Here is a 23,901-nt window from a genome sequence, read left to right on the forward strand (position 1 = left end):
AACAATGTCTTTTGTTCCTGCCAGTTTCTTTTTTCCCATAGCTAAAATATACTTGGGGAAGTACTCAGTAAGTAGGCAAACCAGATGCCCTAGTTTTTCCAACAAAATTAATTATACTAGGACCCCTTTCACTCTTATACAAAGTGGTTAGTATGATAAATTAAATTCTATGAACTAAGCATTTCAATATATGACAACTGGCTACTTCTCAGCCTTGTTTTTCAGTGATAACTATTCTTACTAGTTCTTTAGTGTTAATCTGATGGAGCTACATCATCAAATAAAGTATTTTTTGAAACTTAATTCACTAAACTGAGAACATTCTAGTAAAGAATAAGGGTAGAAAGTAACAACTTGGTCATGGAAAAACAGCAAGGATTGCACTGAAGCAAGTTATCTGTTACACTATAATAACAGTTATCAGTTATCTGTTATTATCAGTTATCTGTTACACTATAATAAACCACCACCTAAATCTGGCAACATAAAAATAACAACCATTTATTTTGCTCATGATTCTATGGGTCAGAAATCTGAGCTAGGTTGAGCCAAGCCTAGCTGAGCTCCACTTGCCTCACCTGTGCACCTGTTGGCCAGATGGTTCATGACAGCCTTGACTAGGAGGGTGGGACACATGGGCCTCTCCTCACAATCTCTCTCCCTTCAGCAGACCAGCCCTGGCTCATTCACATGGCATTCTCAGGATCCCCAAGGAAAAGCAAGATGGCAAACCCCAAATCAGAACCACTTTTCAGTTCTCTACTGATACAATATTTGGTATTGTTCCATTTTCCAAAGCAGGTCACACATCCAAGCTCAGGGTCGGTGTGAGAAAGGCTCCTCAAGGGCATGCATACAAAGCTGTGAGCCAATTAGAGCATTGTAGGGGCAATAAGCCCATGTCCTTGAGGGACAGAAGACCTGTCTGATCTTCATATTTGGAACGTAATGAGGCCATAGGCAGTTCCCAGACTAGTAGATTCTGGTATCTTTATAGTCCGTGTGTTCTATACCACCCAAGAAAACTGTCATGTTACAAGTGGGGGAGGGGAGAAGAGAAATTACAGAAACTCTTATTTTTTTGGGAAATTGAGTGTGATCTTCAGTTAAATTATTAAAAATTCAATTTTAGTGTGCTCTGTATCTATACTTATTCCTTGGATTTTTATTTATTTATTTATTTTTTTACTTGAACAGAATTGCTGTTTCTACCTCCCCACAACGAGGTGGTTTAGGAACTTAAGAAACCATTTTCTTACTTGTGTAGAGTCCTGATAGTATTCTTCTGTCCCCCAAATTTTGTAGGCTGCCTGCCATAAGGAAAGGCATGTGTCTCAGAAGGCCGTTTCCTTCATCCATGATATACTGACAGAGGTTCTCACTGACTGGAATGAGCCGCCTCATTTTCACTTTAATGAAGCACTTTTCCGACCTTTTGAGCGTATCATGCAGCTGGAGTTGTGCGATGAGGATGTCCAAGACCAGGTCAGTGTATCGTGGAAGTCAGCATCACCAACATCACAGCCAGCCCTGACTAAGCACCCTGGCAGGCACTGCTCTGTGGCCTTTGCATATGTCATCTGTCCAGAAATCCTCTGTGGAATCTGTAACAGAGGAGTTAAGCTATTTGGCTAATGATACATAGTTAATGATCGGTGGAACTGAGGTTCGAACCTAGGCAGTATAGCTATACCAGTCTATACTTTTATGTACGTAGCCTACACTCTTAATCACTACAGTACCCTCTGCTGGGAGACAGGTATTAAAAAAAGTAACTGGACACTACATATCCAGCATGATGTTGCGCTAGGACCACAGAAGATACTCTTTGTCTGAAATCTACCCAAAATGTGAATAAAAGGTTAAAAAAAATCCTTTTAGATCCATTGACCCTTTCTGGCAAGAAAGGCAAGAATACCAAGATGTCCACAACTAAGTGACAATGGGAAGCCAGTGTGCTACGTAGAGCTCTAAGACTGCTTTTTCCATGAGGGAATTTGCCATCAGGTGAAGCATGAGTTCTGGTTCTCACATTTTTGAGGCCATAGGAATAGAAGATAAATCTCAGTGCAAACCTTATAAGACTGGTGTTCACTCAGGCCAAAATTGAATTAGAAATGAATCCACATACCACCTTCCCAGGGATACTAGCAGCCTCTCTAACATTGGCTCTTGGTAGAGATTTAAAAAACCAAAAACACACACAATAAAACCCAAAAACTCTGCAGCATTTAAAATTACAAGGTAGCCCTTCTAGCAGGTCAGCATATGAAATTACACCACCATGGTGCTCTGAGAAGCTTTATATGGGCATGGCACAAAAGCAACAGAAATTCCCCCAGAGGAATTCATTTCAACTTGGGCCATAAAAGAATCCCACTACTAAAGTTCCAAGATATGTGAGTTCACAGTATTTACAAAATATTGTAAAGCATACGGGAAAACAAGGCAATAGAGGGAGCTGGCTGAAACAACAGATGTCACAGTGAGGACTGAAAAGAATTGAAATACTGGTATCCTTCCTGCAAAATATTAAACAAGAATGTCTATTAAGTTCAATGAAACAAAGGAAAGCAATGAAAATATATGAGTTAATACCTAAGATTAAGTTGGAGAATTTCAATGATAGTGAACTAAGTAGTTCAGATCAACTTCCCACGGGGAATAACCAGGAAAAGCTGGATAAAAACAATTTTTTTTTTTAAAATCACTGGAAGTTACTGAAATACAACAAGGTGGTGAGTAACTATGAGGCCAATATCTAGAAGAAAAAGAATACCCAAAGTCAGTGTCTGGTATTTGAGACTTCTTTTCCTGAAAATGGAATCTGCTAATTTCAGAATAAGAAGTTGGAAGATTGAGAAACTAATCAACTTTGGAGGCCGGGGTCTGCCAAGTCTGATAACTTCCTGACATCTTGGGACAGAACCATGAAGAGAAAGGGATATATTAGGAGGAAGAGTGAAACTTAAATAGACTAGTTATAACAGGAAATAATCCCCAACTTCAAATAATCCCAATCCCTGACATGAGATTAGAAGATTTTGGGGTTCTAGTGCCTGCCATAGCACAAAATGCCTCTCTGACAGAAGATGACATCATCCCAAGGCTTCAAATTATTCTTGATTTGCATGTGCAGTGTCTACATTCAATCAAAAATAATCAGACTCATTAGGAAAATAACATGTCACTGACAACAAAAAGAAAAACAAACAATGAAAATAGACACACACACAAACATATATATGCTCATGCTCAGTCAGGGATCCAGAGTTATAAAAGACATACTTTAAAATAACTGTTTTTAAATTAAATTAACTAAAAAATAATAATTAATTAATTAATTAATTAATTTAATTAACTTTTACAATTACGTTCAGAAAGATTTAGAACAGGAGGGATTTGGGATGCCTAGGTGGCTCAGGGGTTGAGTGTGTGCCTTCGGCTCAGGGCATGATCTCAGGATATGTGATCAAGTCCCACATTGGGCTCCTTGCAGGGAGCCTGCTTCTCCCTCTGCCTGTGTCTCTGCCTCTGTGTGTGTGTGTGTGTGTGTGTGTGTGTGTGTGTCTTTCATGAATAAATAAATAAGATATTTAAAATAAAATTTAGAAAAAAAAGAATAGGAGGGATTTGGGCTATGATGGCATGAAAAAGTTCATGAAGCTTCTTCACAAAAGTCAAGTATAAAACAGGGCAAAATTGTCAAAAGCAACAATTTTAGGTTTGTGGAAATTGACCAAGGACAGACAACAAATACAGTAGGATTTCCATTTGAAAATACTTCTTTCTAGAACCTTGGTTAAGAACGGTGGAAGTCTGTGACTTCTTGCCAAAGACTCCCCATCACCTCTACTGTCAAGCTATTGCCAAGAATAGTAGTTTGACCAGTGTGGAGCTAACGTAGAAAATCAGCAGCTTTTCTACTATAAGGGACAGACTTGGTTTAAAGAAGAGGAAGAACGGCCATTGGTTTGGCCATGAAAAGCAGCAAAATCATTGGAAGTGAACAGGGGAAGCCTGCAACTTTGCTAGCCTAAGGTTGCCATGAACCAATAAGAAATGTAACATGAGTCTCTGGAAACCAGAGATTTACAGGAAGACTAGATAAGTTCCTTCACACATCTGTGGCTGGCTGAAACATGGGCATACACAGGACAGACCATACCAGTTCCACCAGAAAGTGAAAAAGAAGGGAGACTTGAGAACTGGCTAAACTTAGAATATTTTCCCCAACCTACACACATGGATTGGTTGAAGAGGATGGAAGCCTTAAGGGCTCAAGTTGTCGAACACAATTTCTCCCCACATCATCAGCTGACCACTAAACTATGCAGACCTGGGGATGCATATTAAATAATAAATCTAAGACCTAAAAACAAAAAACTGATCCAAAGACATTGGCTCCTACACATGGGTAGAGACAGATTGCACAATAGAAATCCAACCCCTTATTAAAAAAAAAAAACTCAAAAACTAATCGGAATTCAGCATTGCCACAGTGTATTATATAAAAATGTCAACTTTTTAGGAAAGGAAGGAAGAAAGAGAGGGAGGGAAGGAGGAAGGAAGGAAGGAGCAAGCAAGCGAGCAAAGAGGCAAGAAAGAATGACACATATTGGGAAGGGAGGCAAAAAATAAAAAGTGGCTTAGAATGAGCCCGGATGTTGGAGTTGAAAGACAGGCTTTAGAGCAGCTATTATAAATATGTATAAATATGTTCAAAGAATAAAAGGAAAATATGATGACAATGACTCAAAAGCCTAATTAGAGAAATGGAACTATGAAAAAATGCAAATTCTGGAGTTGAAAAGGGCAATAACTGAAATAAAAAATCTACGAGATGGTCTTCCCAGCAAGATTTGCGATGGCAGAAGAAGAATCCATGAACTTGAAGGTAGATTAATAGAAATAATCCATTCTAAAAATTGGAGAAGATTGGGATCCCTGGGTGGCGCAGCAGTTTGGCGCCTGCCTTTGGCCCAGGGCGCGATCCTGGAGACCCGAGATCGAATCCCACATCGGGCTCCCAGTGCATGGAGCCTGCTTCTCCCTCTGCCTGTGTCTCTGCCTCTCTCTCTCTCTCTGTGACTATCATAAATAAATAAAAATTATAAAAAAAATAAAAAAAAATTGGAGAAGATTGACCAGAGACACAAGGCCTTGGAGACTTGTGGGAAAATGTGAAGCTTACGTGTAATGGGGGTTGAGACAAAGATGAGAACCCACAAAGGGTCAGAAAACATATTTAGAAAAATAATGGAACTCCAATTAACATCAACACAAAGATATCCACAGGAAATACATTATAGTCAACTGCTCAGAGACAAAACCTTGAAAGCAGAGAGAGAGAGAGACACTTCATTACTACAATAGAATAGGATTAATTGCTACTTTTCCAGAGAGAATGAAGGCCAGAAGACAATGCAATGACATATTGAAAGTGCTGAAATTAAAAAAAAAAGTGGTCAGTGAATAATTTAGAGTAATTACCTTTCAAAAATGAAGGTGAAGTAAAAGCATTCTCAGATCATCAAAAATCAATAGAATTTCTTGCCAACAGACCTATCCTATAAGAAGTCCTGAAGGAATTCCTTCAGTCCAAAGGGTGATAACACAAGAAAGTAACTTAATTTCACAAGAAGAAATGGTGTTTATGTGGGTAAATATAAAAAGATTGTATTTTTTTCCTTTTTATTTTAAAAACAATGTTTAAAGCACTAACTCTAACACTGTATTTTTGGATTTGTTAAATGTAAAGATATAAATAACCATAGCAGAAAGAAGGGGGAGAAAATGAAACTATTTAGAAGCAAACTTATTCTATTTTGCCAGAATTAAGTCATTATTAACTTGAATATTGTGATAAATTGAAGATGTGTATTATAATCCCTAGGGCAACAGCCACAAGAATAACACAAAAAATAAATTAAAAATGGACAAAGGAATTAAAATGATACACTAAAAATGTGTTTAACACAAAAGATGCAGTAAGAGAGGAACAGAGGAACAAAAACCACATTATATATAGAAAACAAATAGTAAAATGATGGATGTAAATAAGACCACATCAATAGTACTAAATATGTATTGGTGAAATATGTTCCCCATTTTTAGTCATTAAGGAAATGCAAATCAAAACCACAATGAGAAATCACTTTAAACCAACTAGGATGACTTCAATAAAAGATAATAAGTTTTGATGAAGATGTGGAGAAGTTGGAATTCCCATATGCTACTATCAGGATAGTTAAATGCGCCACCATGGAAAACAGTGTGTCAGTGCCTCCAAAGGTACTTACCCAAGAAAAATGAAAACATATATTCATACAAATCTATACACAAACATTCAGAGCAGTATTATTATTCATAAGAGCCAGAACATTGGAAAAACCTCAATTCCATCTGCTGATAAACAGATAAATGTGGTATTTCCACATAATAAAATATTATTCAGCAATAAAAAATTAGCTCTGATTTGTGCTACAATGTGAATGAACCTCAGAACATTACACCAAATGAAAAAAGCCAGCCACAAAAGACCACACTTTATAGGATTTCATGTATGTAAAACACCTATAATAAGCAAATCCATAGAGAGAAACAGTAAGTTAGTGATTGCCTAGGGCAGAGAGTAGGGTTCTGTGGAGGGAATGACTGCTGGCACATACTGGCTTTGGGGGCACAGGTGGGTCATGAAAACGTTCTAAAATTAGTGATGGTTGCACAGCTCTCTGAATATGCTAAAAAACAACAAATTGGGCCGTGTAAATGGTAAATCTTATCGTATGGGATTTATATCTCAATAAAGATGTTAAAAAACATGAATTGACTCAACTATCAGAAAACAGATTGTAAGGGTGTAAGTTTACAAGAGACAAGTTTTAGATTAAAAGGCACAAGTAGATTGAAAGTAAAATAAGTGAAAATGATAGGCCAAACAAACAGGAACCATGAAATTGCTGGGGTGGCCATATTAACATCAGGCAAAATGGACCGCAAAATGGTAAATATTACTAGAAACAATCCTTCGGCCCTTGAGTTAGGCAAAGATTTCTTAAGAGTGACACCAACATGATCCATAAAAAGAGAAATTGATAAATTAGGTTTCATCAAAATTAAAAACTTGTACTTCAAGATGGGATGCCTGGGTGGCTCAGTGGTTAAGTGTCTGCATTCGGCTCCGGTCGTGATCCAGGGGTCCCAGGATGGAGTCTTGCATTGGGCTCCCCACGGGGAGCCTGCTTCTCCTTCTCCCTATGTCTCTGCCTCTGTGTGTGTGTGTGTGTGTGTCTCTTCTGAATAAATAAAATCTTAAGAAAAATTAAAATTTGTTTTTTAAGAGACACCATTAAAAAAATAAAAAGACAAAGATAAAGCTGTAAAAAAAAATTTTGTAAATCCTGTATCTGAGGAAAGACTTGAATCTAGAATATGTAAAGAACTCTAACAACTTATTAATAAAAAGACAATAATGAGGGATGCCTGGGTGGCACAGTCAGTTAATCATCTGACTCTCGGTTTCTTCTTGAGTCATGATTTCAGGGTCATAAGCTTGAGCTCCACGTTGGGCTCTGCACTCAGTGTGGAGTCTGCTTGAGATTTTCTCCGTCTCTTTCTCTACTGCACCCCACCTACACTCACTCTCCCCCCCTAAAATAAACCTTTCCTTAAAAAAAATGACAATAAATGAAAAGACAAAAAAGAAAAAAGCAAAACATTTGCAGATGACTCATAAGCACGTGAAAAGTTGCTTAACGACATGAATCAGTAGCAAAATGCAGATTAATGCGATATGGCTGCTTATTTTTGAGTGAGTTTGACTGAATTCTGGCTTCTCTTTTTCACTGAAATTAACCCAAAAATAGGAAGCAGAGAAGTAGATCCTCCTCCCAGAAACTTTTCTGCTGCTTTTAAGGAAAAGGTTTTACGTGCCACCTCCTTTGTTTCTGCCAGGTTGTCACATCCATTGGTGAGCTAGTCGAAGTGTGTTCCACCCAAATCCAGTCGGGATGGAGGCCCTTGTTCAGTGCCCTGGAAACTGTGCACAGTGGGAATAAGTCTGAGGTGAAGGAGTATCTGGTTGGTGATTACTCCATGGGTAAGAACATGTGTTGATTTCATGTCCTGAAACTTTACCAAATGCATCTATTAGTTATGAACTTTTGGGCGGTGTCTTTAGGATTTTCTAAATAAAGTAGATCATGGAATCTACAAACAGGTAATATTCCTCCTTCCTTTCTGATTTGGATGTGTGTTTTTTCCTGTCTAGTTGCACTGGGTAGTATTTCCAGTACTATGTTGGGTAAGGGTGGTGAGAAGGAAGAATGTAGATGATTTTTGTTACAAAGTATGAATTCTTGGGACACCTAGTGGCTCAGTGGTTGAGCATCTGCCTTTGCTCAGGGCGTGATCCTGGAGTCCCGTGATCGAGTCCCACATCAGGCCTGTGAGGAGCCTGCTTCTCCCTCTGCCTGTGTCTCTGCCTCTCTCTCTCTCTCTCTCTCTCTCTCTCTCATGAATAAATAAATAAAATCTTTAAAAAAAAGTATGAATTCTTGATGCCAATTTTCATGCTACCAAAAGAAACTGAACAATAGAGAAGGCTAACATTCAGCCATGTCTCCTTGGTAGGAAATAATCTGGTGTAGCAGGGACACGCATTCCAAGTTCTGCCCACGCGCCAAGATCCCTGAGCCTCATCAGGCCCTGCTCTTACTGACAGATTAAACAAAATGCTGTCACTTCTGTTGTTTCAGTTATACAGATGTGTGTTGAGTTTGCTTCTAAAGTGAAAAAGAAAAACATTATTTGCTTGCTAGTAAGAAGCAGAAAAGCATCACAAACACAATAGAATCCCAGTTAGGCAAATTGTGTTTGGCTGGAAATGAATGGGGGTCCATAAAGCATGCCCAGAGACCCACCAGAGGGATTCACAGCACTCAGCATAGAGGTATGCTAGGTGGCATTGCATGGGTCAGATTTATTACATGGCTCACCGCTAAGATTTATCATGGCAGCATACTGAGGACAAGCCAGATTGTAAGGGCAGAAGAAATCCCCGTACGGGCTTCCATGTGCTCTCAGCCTCCCCCAAGGGTCCCCCAGAGCATACTCTGCTCCACTGGTGAAAATGTAGCAACATGAATATGATGTTTCTCTCCAGCAAAGCCCATTGGAGATGCAGCTAGGAGCTGGCCACATAGATTCCCTCTGCCTAGCACCTACCAAAATCCTAGACTCCCCAAAGGAAAGCGAGTGCTCAGGATAAACCAAGTTGTTTGCATAGTCTAGGCACAGTGAACCACCTTACCAGTCAGCTGTTGCCTGGGACTATCCTGAGAGCCAGGTTCCCAGAAGCCAGCCAAGGGCTGAACTTGTGCAGGCCTTTGTGAGGATAACAATCTTGAGCCTGTTAACTCTCTTCTGCTCAGTTATAAATCAATTAGTATATGCCATGAGGGCTTATCTAAACCTTTCCTTGCCTATAATTATGTGTGCAGAATCCCAGGGGATTCTGTGTGTTTCACTACCTCCTAGATCCACCTGTTGCCCCAGCCTTGCTTTCAGCTAGCTTTGCCCTTAAAGCTCTACCCAGCTCTCTTCCTATTTTTAGCCTTCCTGCACCTCCCCCTGCAGGCAAAGCTGAGAAGGACAGCAGTGGAGCCTGGCCACATGTCCCGTCAAAAGGCCAGGGATTTCCTCCAGGAGCAGGTCTTTTCCAAGACTCCAGGGAAGGTGCTGGGAATATGGGTGACCTGAAGGGCTGAGACTTATTTTTCTTCAAATTCTACAACCTTCCTCCCTTAGGAAAAGGCCAGGCTCCAGTGTTTGATGTATTTGAAGCGTTTCTCAATACCGACAACATTCAGGTCTTTGCTAATGCAGCCACAAGCTACATCATGTGCCTTATGAAGTTTGTCAAAGGACTGGGTAAGTGGAGTCTTCTTTTCCTGCCTTGTGACAGCTGGGGGCCCTTTCCTGGATGACTCTGCATGGAAAGCTCTGGAGGCAGTCCCACTGGCTGCCTGGAGCAAGCAAGTAAGCAGCCTGGGCTTTCAACAGATGGTGGCGTGTTGTATATTCAGAAGCAGAAAGCCTACTGTAAAAGCAGCTTGGATTCTGTCCAGGGTTGCTATTTTTCATCGTGTTCCTGGAATACTCTTGTAGCATGTTTTCAATCTGTATGTTACTTTACTCTAACAAGATTCTTTTTGAATCTTCAAACGTTCAGTGTTATATTCTATAATTGCCCTTATGCAGGAACCACTGTCCTCAATGTCACATAATTAGCAGCATGACCTTGAGTTTCCAGCTTCCCCTAAACAAAAATTAAGGATGCCTCCCCCTGGGCCTTATTTATCATAACATTTCTTTGGAGTGTGAGAGTCCCCCTTCTTTGAGAGTCCTCTGAAGTGTTTCAGAGACTACCAAGCTGATTTAACGCTTCATTCAGCAATGCTTAAACAAAGTAGAGTCTTGCTCTGCAACATGACCTGCTGCAGCAGATTTTTATATAGCACAAGTTTATCTGGGGTGAAACGGAAGGCAGCACAGTTAGTCAAACCAATAATTTTAGAAGGAACGTAAGTAAGTCTTAAAGTTTGGAACTTCACTGTGGGGTGCTCTTATATCTGGAGGTTATCGACAGTTCATTTGCAAAGAAAACTGGACACAAAGAAACTAGGTGACTTCATTCAGATTCCCCCTTTTGCAGGGAGCAGAAGCAAAATGCAAGTTTTAGGATAGAGGCAACAAGGCTGATCTGTAGACCACTGTTGTTATATTCTATTATTTATTATATGTGCCTCATTCTATTGTTGAATCTGCCCCAGGAAATGGAGGACTGAGCAGAAGGGCAACCATGACAGCCACTTGCTTATCGATTTTACACAATGGGCTTCAGAGGAATATTTCTTGTGAACAACAGCATAAAATTTTTTTTAACTATGTTAATTAAATAGAAACCAAGTAACTTAGTGTCTTAATTGTAAGATACATAATCTTAGTAGTAGGAAATTCAGTTATTGCATGGGAAGAACTCACTCCTGTGTGTCTCCTTTGTTCTCCTGTTCTCCTGTGACCACCACATTCAAAATGCTCCAATGCTAGATGTGGAGGGTGGAGGGTTCTCACACCATCCAGTATTGTGCAATACCAGTGGGGTGTCCTATAATTCAGTCCAATTCTAACACTACCCAGAGTTAGCCCAGACTCCACAGGGTAGGGGCTCAGTCCCAAAAGACTACCCCCTACATCACATGCCAAGCAAAAGTAGGTCCCCATTTACCCACAGCTCTGACATGGCTACAAATAGGAGGTTCCATGACCTTCTCCCCTTGGATTTGGTTAATTGTTGGAACAACTCACAGAACTCAGGGGAACATGATTAGCAATTTATTATATAATGAAGGATATAATAAAGGACACAGATGAATAGCCAGAGAAAGAGCTACATAGGGCAAGGTCCATAAAGGTCCCAAACACAGGAGCTTTCATCCCCATGGAGTTGGGGTGTCCCACCCTACCAGCATATAAATGTGTTCACCAACCCAGATCTCCAAACCCCATACTTCTGGAACTTTTATGGAGACTTTATCATGTAGGCATGATAGACCTCTAAGTCTATTTCCAGTCCCTCTCCCCTAGGAAGGGGAAAGGAGCTGAAAATTTCAAGCTTCTAGTCATGGCTTGGTCTTTCAGGTGACCAGTCGTCCACTTCTAGGAGCCCACCGGATATTGCCTCAGTTAGAACAACAGACCCTCCTATCATGCAGGAAATTCCAAGCATTTAGGAGCGGCGTGTCAGGAATTGGAGTCAGAAACCAAATATTAGGGCAAAAAAAAGGGGGGGCCTCTAATCCTCATCACTTGGGAAATTACAAGGATTTTAGGAGCTCTGTGCCAGGAACTGGGAGCAGAGGCCAATATGTATATTTGCTATTATGTCACAGTCTTATATTTCATTTAAGAACCATTATTGGTATTCTGTTATTCAGTGAAGAGTTGAGTGCCTGCCATGTGTGCACAGCAGCCTTCATATGTACTATGAAGGTGTAAAGAGGAATAAAACATGCTTCCTGCCTGTGAGAGGCTCACAGCCTCTTCTAGGAAACACATATAAATCAATCATTACAATTAAGTAAGATGAATACTTTCATGGAAGCTAGTAAAAAAGAAAAAATACATGTAAGCTGAAATAAACAAGTAGCTGAGATAGATGTTTGGTAGTGGGGTCCAGTGCAGGCTTTAAAGGGTAAGGGACATTTGAACTTTGTGGTGAACTAGGTTTCCTTTCCTAAAATCAAGGTACATTGGAGGTACCCACATAAAGGGATAGTGAATGATGAGTTGGGAAGAAAGGAAGTTGTGAAGGGCTCCATATGCCACATCAAGGAATCCAGAACGTGTGGGGAAGGTTTCTAGGTAAAGAGTGGTACGATCACACAGTGTTAGAAACTGAACTCTGGAAGGCATATGTCCCCTTACATGGGGACAAGAGGCTGCAGGCAGAGAGGCAGTAGAGAAGATGAGGTTGGCTCCAGTGCATGGTAGAGGTGGGATCTGTGGGGCTTGGCCCTGCTAGAATGGGGGCTTGGGGAGGAGGCATTGAGGAAGGCTCCCTGCTTCCCTGACAAGGACTAGTGTTACCCAGAAATAGGATGTTAAAAAGGAGAGCAGGTTAAGTAGGTGTGGAGGAGAGGAAAAAGTAACGAATTCCATCTTTGGACATTTGGACACGTTGAGTTTCTGTAAAACCCTATTCAAGTGGAGATGTCTAGCAGCATGTTAACAAATTTGAGATTTTATCTTAGGGAAGGACTTAAAGGCAGCAGATAGAGATGCAGAATAATCTATGTACACATGGAGAAAATTTTTTTTTTCTGTGAATCATAACGTGGCCTTACTTGTAAGGGGCATGGGAACCTTGAGCCCCCAGTAGCCACCCTGGCTAGGTACTGCCCCAGACTCCAGGGGGGCGCAATTTGCATAGACTTTGATGTGTAACACACCAACCTTGGTTAAAAAAAAAAAAAAAAAAAAAAAAAAACGGGCTGCTCACTTTGATCAACAGGCTAAGAAATGAAATTATTTTTAATTGCCATCTGGTTATTTCAACATGAGTTTGACCCAGTCTGTGTTTTTATATTGTAAAGCATGTTAATCCAGACCCGGGGCTGGCAAGCAATGGCCTGCAGGCCAGATCCAACCCATCGATGGTTTTTATAAATAAAGTTTACTGAAACACAGCCATGGTCATTTGTCTACTACTATTTTCGTGCTACAATGGTAGATTTGAGAAGCGGTAACAAAAACAGGATGACCTGCAAAGCTTAAAGTATTTACTGTCTGGCCCTGTACACAAAAAGTTTGCCGATCCCTGATCTAGAATACAAATATTTATCTTTTCTTTTTTAAGGAAACATGCTGCTTTGTCTGAATTTTAACTAATGCCTAGTAATTAGATCTGTCTGCCCACAGGAAAGGGTGCCTAGTGGCTACGATTGTAGACAATTAGAAACAATTTCAGTACTGTGGAATGATCTTATTAAAAGTACGGGAATAGATTTCATCCCATGGGAAGAAAAATGGTAATCCTCAACTACTATTTACCTATAGAAAAATCTAGATGCCCTCCACAGATCTGCAAAATCTCTAGATATGTACCAAAAAAAAAAAATCATTTCAGTTCAATTCGATAGTCTCTATCCCTGAGCCCCAGATGTCTAGACTCTTCCCAGAGGACTTTATCACCACTCTATAGTGCTGAGCCCAGGCAGCAGAGGGGTCCTTTTGCAAACAGAGAGAGGCCAAGTTCTTCCCTCCAGCGCAGACGTGGCTGGGCACCAGGAGTGTCCTTTATCATCAAGCTCAGAGTCGCACCATCCACAGCAGGGACGGTGAGGGGAACTACCGCGGGCCCAGGCACAGAGGGACCCCGTGCAGCCACTGAAGGAACTGTGGTCCAGTACCAGAAAAGAGGAGTTCACTGTTTAGTGAAAAGAAGAGTTACCAAAATGGAATAATCCAACAAACTAAGATGCTCGATTCAATCCCAACTGTATTTAACACATATACATATGGAGGGAGAAAAAATGACTGGAAGGATTCTCCTCAGGGTCCAAAGTTTGGGGTAATTTTGTCTTTTATTTTAGTAGACATTTAATGAACGAGTGCTGTGGGAGCTACTAGGTCTTCTGCTGAAGGGGGAATGCCAGAGTAATTGTGTCTGTCTGTCCTCCAGGGGAGGTGGACTGCAAGGAAATAGGAGACTGTGTCCCGGGACCCGGAGCCACGTCCCCAGACCTGTGCCTCCCCGCCCTGGATTACCTCAGGCGCTGCTCGCAGGTAGGGGACCATGCTCGTGCACCCACACTGGGCTCCAGGCCCTGTGACCGGCCTGGGACCTGATGCTTGCAAACCAGGCGTGGATGTCTCTTGCTGAAGCCCAAGAGAAACATTTTTGGCTGACTCTGAGGAGAGCAGAGGCTGAGATCTGGAGTAGGAATTTTTGTCCTCACTCCATGAAGGAAAGAATGAGAAGAACGAAAATATGCTAGAACACACAATTGAACTGAAACCTCTGAAACTTCTCCTTTATACTCAAGACACAGGAACGGTCCTAATCTCTATGTTTGCATCAGGCTGTAGGGAGAGAGGTCATGGGAAGTCTTCATGATAGGATGTGGTGGTGGTGCCACCACTGAAGAGGGACAAAAACAAAAAAGGGACATGTTCAGTAAAGATCTAGTGAGGAAATCCCATGAAACCTCATTTATCAAAGGAACAGCGACTTTTGTTGTGGTCAATCCGGTCATTGCTGTTAGCCCAAGAGGATGCTCCCTCCAGCAACCAGAAAGCCCCTTCTGCCCCCAGGCTTCCGTGACACCCTTTATAGTTGTTCTCCTATCTTCACAGGTGGTGTCCCCAGACCTTTTCCTGTCTGCGGAACTCCTCCCTCCGTGACAGCAGTGATGGTGTGAACCCCAGGGCTTTAGAAAGGATACCTAGCCCCAGCTTCTTCCCCCATCAGCCCTCAAAAGACACCACATGACAGGACTTCAGCTACCTTTCCACCCTCAGATCCTTCCCTCTCACTGTATGCTCCAGCCACACCGACTTTCCACCCCTCAGATACATGGCACCTCACTGCTCAGGGCAGTTGCTGTTCCCTCTCCAGGGAATATCCGCCCTGCATCTCCCTCTCATGAGCTACTATAAGAATCCAAATCACAAACAACCTCAAAACTTTCATACATTGGAAGCTTTTCTGGTTTTCCCTAACACCAGTATTGCTGGTATACTATGTTATTCTTCTTTAACACCCATAGTACAGCTTTTTCTAATACATAGTTGCAATTTGGTTTTTCATTATTTAGTTACTGGCCAAAATCTACAAAATGCCCTTGAAGCCAATATTCCTTAGTGGGCGACTGGCTAGCTTGCCTCGAAGACTTCAGGAACAGTCGGCCAGCAGTGAGGATGGAATTGAGTCGGTCCTGTCTGATTTTGATGATGACACTGGTGAGTAAATTGATTGGACTGAACTCTAGGTTATTTGTTATGTTTATATTCCCAGAAGCTTAAACCATGAGTTCAGTAGCTTAGAGACATAAGAATGATCATCCATTTATGTTACTATTGTTTTTAATTCTAATAGAACAAGTCTACATAAAGTTTCCATGGACTATTTAAAAACATCATTTGATGTCTTGTCTCCAAACCCATCCTTTTATAGATGGATGCCTCTATCCAAGCTCAGTACAGATCTGCAGATTCCACTAAATATAGTTTCTAACTCTGAATTCTCTATAATTTAGCAAATTGGAACGCGGTTGCATTGCTACGTAAATTGACTGGTAATTGTCTTTAATACCTTCTAGGAAACACAATCATTATATAATTACTTCCTGTAGGACTATTTGGTTAGAGACTGGGGAAATTAAGCCACTACTGAAGAGAGAATCTATTTGTGCCTGGTGGAACTGAAGCCTCATTAAAAGAATAATTTTAAAGAATGTGTTTCAAATTAGTTCCCATGTAATTTTCTGTGGATCGGAGTTCTCTAGTAACTTTGGGAAATTTTCAGATGGATTAACTCATGCTCATGCTTGTCTTCTGATTCAGTCAACCCTGCCCTGTTCTAAATCTAGAAGTGGAAATTATATCCTTAAAGAGAACTAACAGGACTAACAGGTATAGGTTGATTCAAACTCTTGCAAAAGGAGTTTTGGGGAGAGGTTTTTTAAATTTTGCTTTTTTTAATTATTAATTTTTGTTTTTCTGTTATAAATTCACTTATGAGAATAGCGAGAGGATTTACATTTTTCCACAGGGATTATAAATGGTAAAACCTCATTAGTTGAGAGTAGTTTTAAGGGAGAACTGTAGGAAGGAATAGCAAATGTAGAGAACAATTAAAATGGAAATTGGCTAGAGGTTGTCTAATAGAGGTTTCATTTAATGACTAGTTAGGAATAATTTTTACTTAGCTTCTTAAACCTCCAACCCAGACAATTATAAACAGAGGCTAATGTTGCTTATCTATAATACAGTCTTTAAACAGTTATAAATTGTCTGTGTATGTAGCAATCAGCAATTCTCTTTCCATATGTGCAAATCATTAATCCATTGTTTTTTTTCTAGGCAGCCCATCTTATAGATAAAATTCAGCTAAGACCTATCTAAAGTTTTCCACATTATCAACTCATTGATATCTTTAAAGTTATTATGATATACAAAATATAGCTAGCTCAGAGAAAAGAATTAAAAGCAAAGGCTTCAACTTAGTATTGAAAATTTATATGCTCTTACATGTTATTCCTCTGGTTTCCAAAGGCAAATAATGTCCTTTTTTTTTTACCCCCATGGAAATTTCAGACATGTTTAAACTAGACAGAATGGTATAATGAGACTCCATGTACCCATCACCCAGCTTCAACTATTAACTTATAGCCAGTCTATTATGTATACACACACACACAACCCCTCACTCTGTCTCCCCCTTCCTCTCACTTCATCTATTTTAAATTAAATCCCAGACATTATAGCATTTCATCTGTAAATGTTTCAGCTTGTGTTTTTTAAATATAACAAACATAACCACAATTCCATTATCATACCTAAGAATTAACAATAATTATTTAATATTAAATATTATTTTTTTAAGATTTTATTTATTCATGAGATACAGAGAGAGAGAGAGAGAGGCAGAGACATAGGCAGAGGGAGAAGCAGGCTCCACGCAGGATGCCCCATGTGGGACTCGATCCCGGGCCTCCAGGATCACGTCCTAGGCTAAAGGCAGGCGGTAAACTGCTGAGCCACGCAGGCTGCCCTCCTTAAATGTTAACATTTCCCATTTTCTTATGTCAGTGAATTTTCAGCATTCACATAAGACCTGTACTGTGTGTTTTGCTGATAGGTCTCTGAAGTTCTTCTCAATCCCTAGAGTTTCCTCTTCAACTCTCTTTCACTCTTTTGTACTTCATTTGTTGAAGTGAGACCCCATAGAGTTTTCCATATGGACTTTATTGGTTACACCCCTCCCCCCCGAGTGGTGCATAGCATGTGATTCTGTCTTCTGCATTTCCGATAAATTAGCTTGTTCCCACCTGCTTATACTTTGAGGCTCATGAGCCTCTGTCACCTAGTTTTATTATATTTGTGGTTCATGGGTTTGCTTTAGCTTTCTATGAATGGGAATGTCCAAAATGTAGAAGTAGTTTTTTTTTTTTATAATGGGAATATGATAAAGCTGCCATCTTTTGACAGTTATCTTTCATAGGAAACTGAGAAGTATTAAAATGTAGGGTGGGTTATTTTTTAATTTTCTATTCTAGGCCCTTTTAGATGAAGCGAAAGAAATTGAGTCCTTTCTCTGTCAGTTATCTGGCAGGTTCGTATATTTCCAAAGGCAGTGGTCAGCAGGAATGTTGGCTCAGATAGTGCTTCTGTAAATGGCAAAACTAAAATTGTTTGGATCTAATAAAAAAAAAATCTCATGCTTTTTCCCTTGCCTTGTAATGCGCAGCACTAAAAGTTAGTATCTTGTTTTAAAAATGAAACCCTGAAGGGGAGAAGGAAGAGAGGTGTATACTGAGAGGTGTGCTGCTTTGGGTGTATGATTCTGTTGATGTTGTGAATCTCATTCCCCATCTGTGAGTGGTACATGAAGTGATTTGCATGTACGTAGGATGAGAAAGTGCCAGCAGCGCCAACCACAAGGCAGGCATGCAAATTCAAAATAATGTATAAATTGCAAAAAAAAAAAAAAAAAAGACTGGAGATGACTGATGGACCTTTGGAAAAAGTGGGGCATGAAGAAGAGTAAAGAAAATAGACTCACACACAGGAGCAGCAAAAGAAAAACTGGATGACTCAGACTTCATCAAAATTAAAGACTTTTGTGCTTTAAAGGACATTATCAAGAAAGCGAAAGGACAATCGAAAGGAGAACATATTTTGTAAATCCTATTTTTGACAAGGTTTTAATATCCAGAATATATAAAGAACTCCTAAAACTCCACAAGACAAACTACACAATTTAAAAATGGGCAAAGGGACATGAGTAGATATTTCTTAAAAGATCTACAAATGGCTGATCAGCATGCTCAGCATCATTAGTCATCAGGGAAATGTAAGTCAAAACAACAGTGTGAAACACACTTTACATACTAGGATGTCTATAGTTTTTTAAAAAAAAAAAAAGTGTTGGCAAGGACATGGAGAAATTGGAACCCTCACAGGAATATATATTTCCTTTATGGAAAACAGTTTGGTACTTCTTCAAAACGTTAAAAAGAAAAGAAAAAAAAAAAACGTTAAAAAGAACTACCAGATGACCCAGAAATTCCTCTCCTGGTTCTAGACCCTAAGGAATTGAGAGATTGAAACAGATACTTACTGTCCTATGTTCATTGCCTTATTTCCACCATAGCTAAAGGTGGAAACAACACAAGTGTCCATCAACAGATGAATGAACAAAGTGTGGATTATTATTCATCTGATATACAGTGCAACACGGATAGACCTTGAAAACATTACACTAAATGAAATAAGCCAGACACAGAAACACAAATCCTGTGTGATTCCACTTATATGAAATATCCAGAACAGGCAAATTCATAAAAAACAGAAAATAGATGATAGGTTCCCAGGGGCTAGAGTGAGGGGAGAATGGACAGTTACTGGTTGCAGGGCTTCTGTTTGAGATGATAAAAAAAATAGTTTCGGAACAAGATAGTGGGGATGGTTGCACAAAACCTTGAGAGTAATTAATACCACTGAATTGCATATGTAAAAAGGGTTAAAGTGACAAATTTTTGTTACATATTTACAACAAAATAATGTTTTAAAAGAATGTATGCTAAGATGATACAAAAGGATATTTTATTATTTTGGTATTGTCAGCTCCCAAGAAATCTGATAGTTAGTTCAATATAGTAAAATTTGCCACATCACCTTCTTCCTGTAGGGGAATGAGAAGAAATTTGGGATTTTCCCCCTTTAACTTATTTAGAGCATGTAAATCATAATCTGCCCATGCTTGTAGACACTGAGGACTACACACTGCCATATGACACACTGCTAAACTCACGATGTTTAGTTTGATCTTATGACTCTCTATTATGTTGAACTGGATTTCACAGAGATCTGCTTTTTTGTATCCAGGGCTGATAGAAGTCTGGATCATCCTGCTGGAGCAGCTAACAGCGGCTGTGTCCAACTGTCCACGTCAGCACCAACCGCCAACCTTGGATTTACTCTTTGAGCTGTTGAGAGATGTTACCAAAACACCTGGTAAGAATTTCTATGTCTGTCTTTTGTGGGGGAGGTATTATGCATATAACTTTTCTCAGGAAGGTATTTCCATGTGTCTACTTGTTTTACACCTATAACCCTAGACTTGGTGCAGAGCTTCATGCATAATAGATGCTCAGTAAATACTTGTTAAATGGTAATGATGCAGTTATGTTTAAGATATGTCCTGTTAGGGCAGCCCCAGTGGCACAGCGGTTTAGCGCCGCCTGCAGCTAGGGCGTGATCCTGGAGACCCTGGATCAAGCCCCACATCAGGCTCTCTGCATGGAGCCTGCTTCTCCCTCTGCCTGTGTCTCTGCCTCTCTCTCTCTCTGTGTCTCTATGAATAAATAAATAAAACCTTTAAAAAAAAAGATATGTCCTGTTATTATTTACATATCTTCCCATCAGTCCATTTACAAATAATGCGTACTATCCAGTTAGGTGTGTTGGATCCCTACAATAATCAGGCCAAGGCTATTGGCTTTGCTCTGTTCTATGATCACAGCCTTCTCTTGGCCCTAGGGCTGTCAGTAAGGCTCACTGAGTCTTCAGTGACATAAACAAACCACTCAAAAGTATGTACAATAATAAAACAGCAAGATCTTAAATATATAAAGGTCATAGGTGGTTAGATTTAGAAAAAGACATGTAGTGGCACCTGGCTGGCTCCATCAGTTGAGCATCTGACTCTTTTTTTTTTTTTTTTTTTTTTTTTTTTTGAGCATCTAACTTTTGATTTCAGCTCAGGTCATGATCTCAGGCTTCATGATCAGTGTGGAGTCTGCTTAAGATTCTCTCTCTCCCTTTCCCTCAGCCCCTCCCCGACTCATGCTCGCTCGCTCTCTCAAAAAAAGAAAAAGACATGTAGTGATCACCTAATACCTTGATAGTACAGGAAAAGAATGGCCCTGAGGAATTTATTTCTTCTTTTGATTCAATCAAATTTAGCATATATACTTAACACATGCAAATTTTCCCAAGATCCAAGCAACTATAGAAATTTTAATTTTTCCAAACAGAATCAGAACCACAAATGAACCCACTAGTCAATTCCATAGTAATAAGAGGAGTTTCATATTTATTACAAACTGGTGAAGACTTGATAACTGGTACGGTATTAAGATCCATTGCAGTTTGTAGCAGAATTTTTTCCAAAAAAGCCAGCATAGCTATTCTCATATGTCAAAAAGTTATAAGCCAAAAATAAGCAGGTATTTTACAGATTTAATTATATAGCTCTCCCTCAGTAGTTAGTACTGTTTTCTGTTTTCACATTGCCACTAACTGTGTGTGAAGAGCACTCAACCTAATTAATTCTACTAGAAATCTATCATCAAAGGAAATTAATAGTGATGGAAACAAAATGAGTATAAAATGATTGCTGAAATATATTGAATACCAAAAAAATTATGAACACCCTAAATGGGTTAAGTAAATTACAATGAGAGCATATAAATATCCCACAGATATAAAAATGAGTATTTGTGAATAACATTTAAAGTATATATACTATGGAGTACAACCACAACATTGAAATTTTATGCATCTATGAATACACATGTCCATTCAAAAAGACTAGAAGTCAAACATAAAATGTAATTATCTCTGTGGGTGAGGTTTCTTTCTTCGTATTCTCATTCTTTTCTGTGTTTATTAGAAAAGGGTTTCTTACTTTTGTAATCAGAATTTTAAAAATCCATCACTTTCACAAGGATTTTCATTATAGCATTGTCTAAAGCAAAAAGTTAGAACACCTTAAGTGTCCATCAGTAAGGGAACGGATAAGTAACTGTTGTGTATACATGCAATGGAATAGTATGTGGCAGTAAAAATGAGGAATATCTAAATTCTCTGATACAGAATGATCTCTAACACATGTTAATGTGTTTCTTGATGTTTCATATAGATATTTATATGTAAACTTTAGAGGACATTTTCTTATATGTGTATCTCTGTTTACCTCTGGGGGAGTTATTTAGGTGATACTTTGGCTTTATTGGTATTATTTGAATTTTTATGAATTTATTCATATATCACTTGCATAACTATATTCATAACAGAAACAAAAAAAGAGAAGCACCTGAGTGGCTCAGTCATTTAAGCCTCTGAGTCTGGATTTTAGCTCAGGTCATGATTTCCAGCTCGTGGGATTGAAGTCCCAGTCCAGCTCTGTACCCAGGGGTAGTCTGCTTGAGATCATCTCTCCTTCTTCCTCTGCCCCTCCCCCTACTCTCATGCTCTCTCTAAAATAAATCTTAAAAAAGAAAAAAAAAATGCCAGTGAAGACCATATATTCCCCCCAGTCAGTAGTAAATTCTTTTTCCTTGCAACTTCTTAGGGGGTGGGGGGAACTCCTGTGAAAGAACTGGGGCATGCCAAGTGATGGCAGTAACTTCTGTTTCCCTACAGGAGAGCTGTTGTGATCACAGTTCTGATGCCAACTTTTCTATTTCAGGACCAGGGTTTGGTATCTATGCGGTTGTTCACCTTCTCCTCCCTGTGATGACCCTTTGGCTCCGACGTAGCCATAAAGACCATTCGTACTGGGATGCAGCTTCTGCTAATTTCAAGCACGCCATTGGCCTGTCTTGTGAGCTGGTGGTGGAGCACATTCAAAGCTTTATACACTCAGGTATCTTTGGTCCCCTAGCAGTCCATGCTGAGTATTTTTTTTTCATGGGAAGCATCACTGTCAAAAAATACCAGTGTATGATTTTTGTCCACGTATTACCTAAATAGAACTATAATGGTTAGTGCCAACCTTCTCCTAGATTATCAAACTGAAAATTAATACTTAAAATACATATAAGAATATAGTGCCATCTAGTAGATCTGTGCATGAGAAGAGAGGAGGCAAGTTCAACTATGCAATAAGTTAAATGAAGAAAAAAAGAACTAGCTCTGTAGTCTGTAGGTGAGAGGGTGTATATCCTCCTGCTTCCTCTGGGAGGCTAAATGGAGGAGATAAGATTTGAGAAAAGGCTTAAATTATAGGCAAGAAGTTGCTTAAGAGGTTAGGGGTGAAGTATCTTAATATCTGTGGTACTTTGAAGATGACCTGAAAGTATGTAGCAGATAGTATATTGAAGTCAGAAAAAAAAAATCACTGTTAACCTAGAAGTTATAATTCAATATGCCTTTGGCTTCTCTTTATAAAGGAAGAGGTAAGGTAAGAGACGCCCTTGTTGAAGAGGTTAGAAAAATTCATGAGATGTTCACCCAAGGGAGAATTAAAAAGCAAAGTAAGAAATGGGTGGCTCTACTAAAGTTAATAAGCTTGCCTCCACAAAAAAGAAAGTTAATTGAGAAAGACAACAAGTGGGTGTTTCCACATGTAAGCGATAATTAGCCCTACAGGTATGTTCTTAGCTGGATCACTGCTTTGCCCAGCACAGAACCACTGAGGATTCTACTAAAAATTAAATCTGTGTCATCACATGGACTTTGAGGGAAAGAATATACATGTATTCCTTGAATTGGGAAAATAGAATGTGATTTGGGGAAGTCTCATTTTCTTTAGTCTGGGGATAGTGTGCCAGGCTGAGTTCAAGAACTGTTAAGATGAGAGAGGGTTTGTTTGCCACGAGCATTTAATTAGTCTGTCAAGAGTAAGGAAACTGTAGGTTTCATTTTTCTTTTTTTTTTTTTTAAGAATTTAAATTTTTTATACAGAAAAGAACACGCACAGCCTGAATAGTAGCTAGTATAAGTGGATGAATTATATGCTTAACTTCGAAAAATGTATATCAACACATAAAAGTAAGCCTCATATTTCATCATGAAATGATTAATACAAGCTAAAGTCAAGTTCAGAAAAAATCCAAGAAATTACTTTTTCCCTAGATTTTTATACATCTTTTTATTGCTCAGACTTTCCCCTTTTACTAAAAATGTCATTTTAACCCTCTCCTTTACAAGAGTTGAGTGAAATTCTGGTTTTACTTTTCCATGTAGACATCAGGTATGAGAGCATGATCAACACGATGCTGAAGGACCTGTTTGAGTTACTGGTAGCGTGTGTGGCCAAGCCCACAGAAACCATCTCCAGAGTGGGCTGCTCCTGTATTAGGTGAGGAAAAGATTCTTTGCCTCTCC

The 23,901-nt window shown here is 39.5% G+C and overlaps 1 protein-coding gene across 5 annotated transcripts in view; it reads left to right on the forward strand.

The window, feature by feature from the left end:
* The window catches only part of ARFGEF3 (ARFGEF family member 3), a 176,615-nt gene that overhangs the window by 132,916 nt on the left and 19,798 nt on the right, over positions 1-23,901 (forward strand). For all 5 annotated transcript variants that reach the window (XM_072825090.1, XM_072825098.1, XM_072825091.1 and 2 more), the window contains 8 exons: positions 1,306-1,485; positions 7,957-8,101; positions 9,811-9,933; positions 14,246-14,349; positions 15,381-15,525; positions 19,675-19,803; positions 22,262-22,438; positions 23,761-23,875. In XM_072825090.1, coding sequence (XP_072681191.1) covers positions 1,306-1,485; positions 7,957-8,101; positions 9,811-9,933; positions 14,246-14,349; positions 15,381-15,525; positions 19,675-19,803; positions 22,262-22,438; positions 23,761-23,875 — 1,118 coding nt within the window. The remainder of the gene's footprint in view (positions 1-1,305; positions 1,486-7,956; positions 8,102-9,810; positions 9,934-14,245; positions 14,350-15,380; positions 15,526-19,674; positions 19,804-22,261; positions 22,439-23,760; positions 23,876-23,901) is intronic.

This window comes from Canis lupus, chromosome 1, assembly GCF_048164855.1.
Source record: "Canis lupus baileyi chromosome 1, mCanLup2.hap1, whole genome shotgun sequence".
Lineage (NCBI taxonomy): Eukaryota > Metazoa > Chordata > Mammalia > Carnivora > Canidae > Canis > Canis lupus.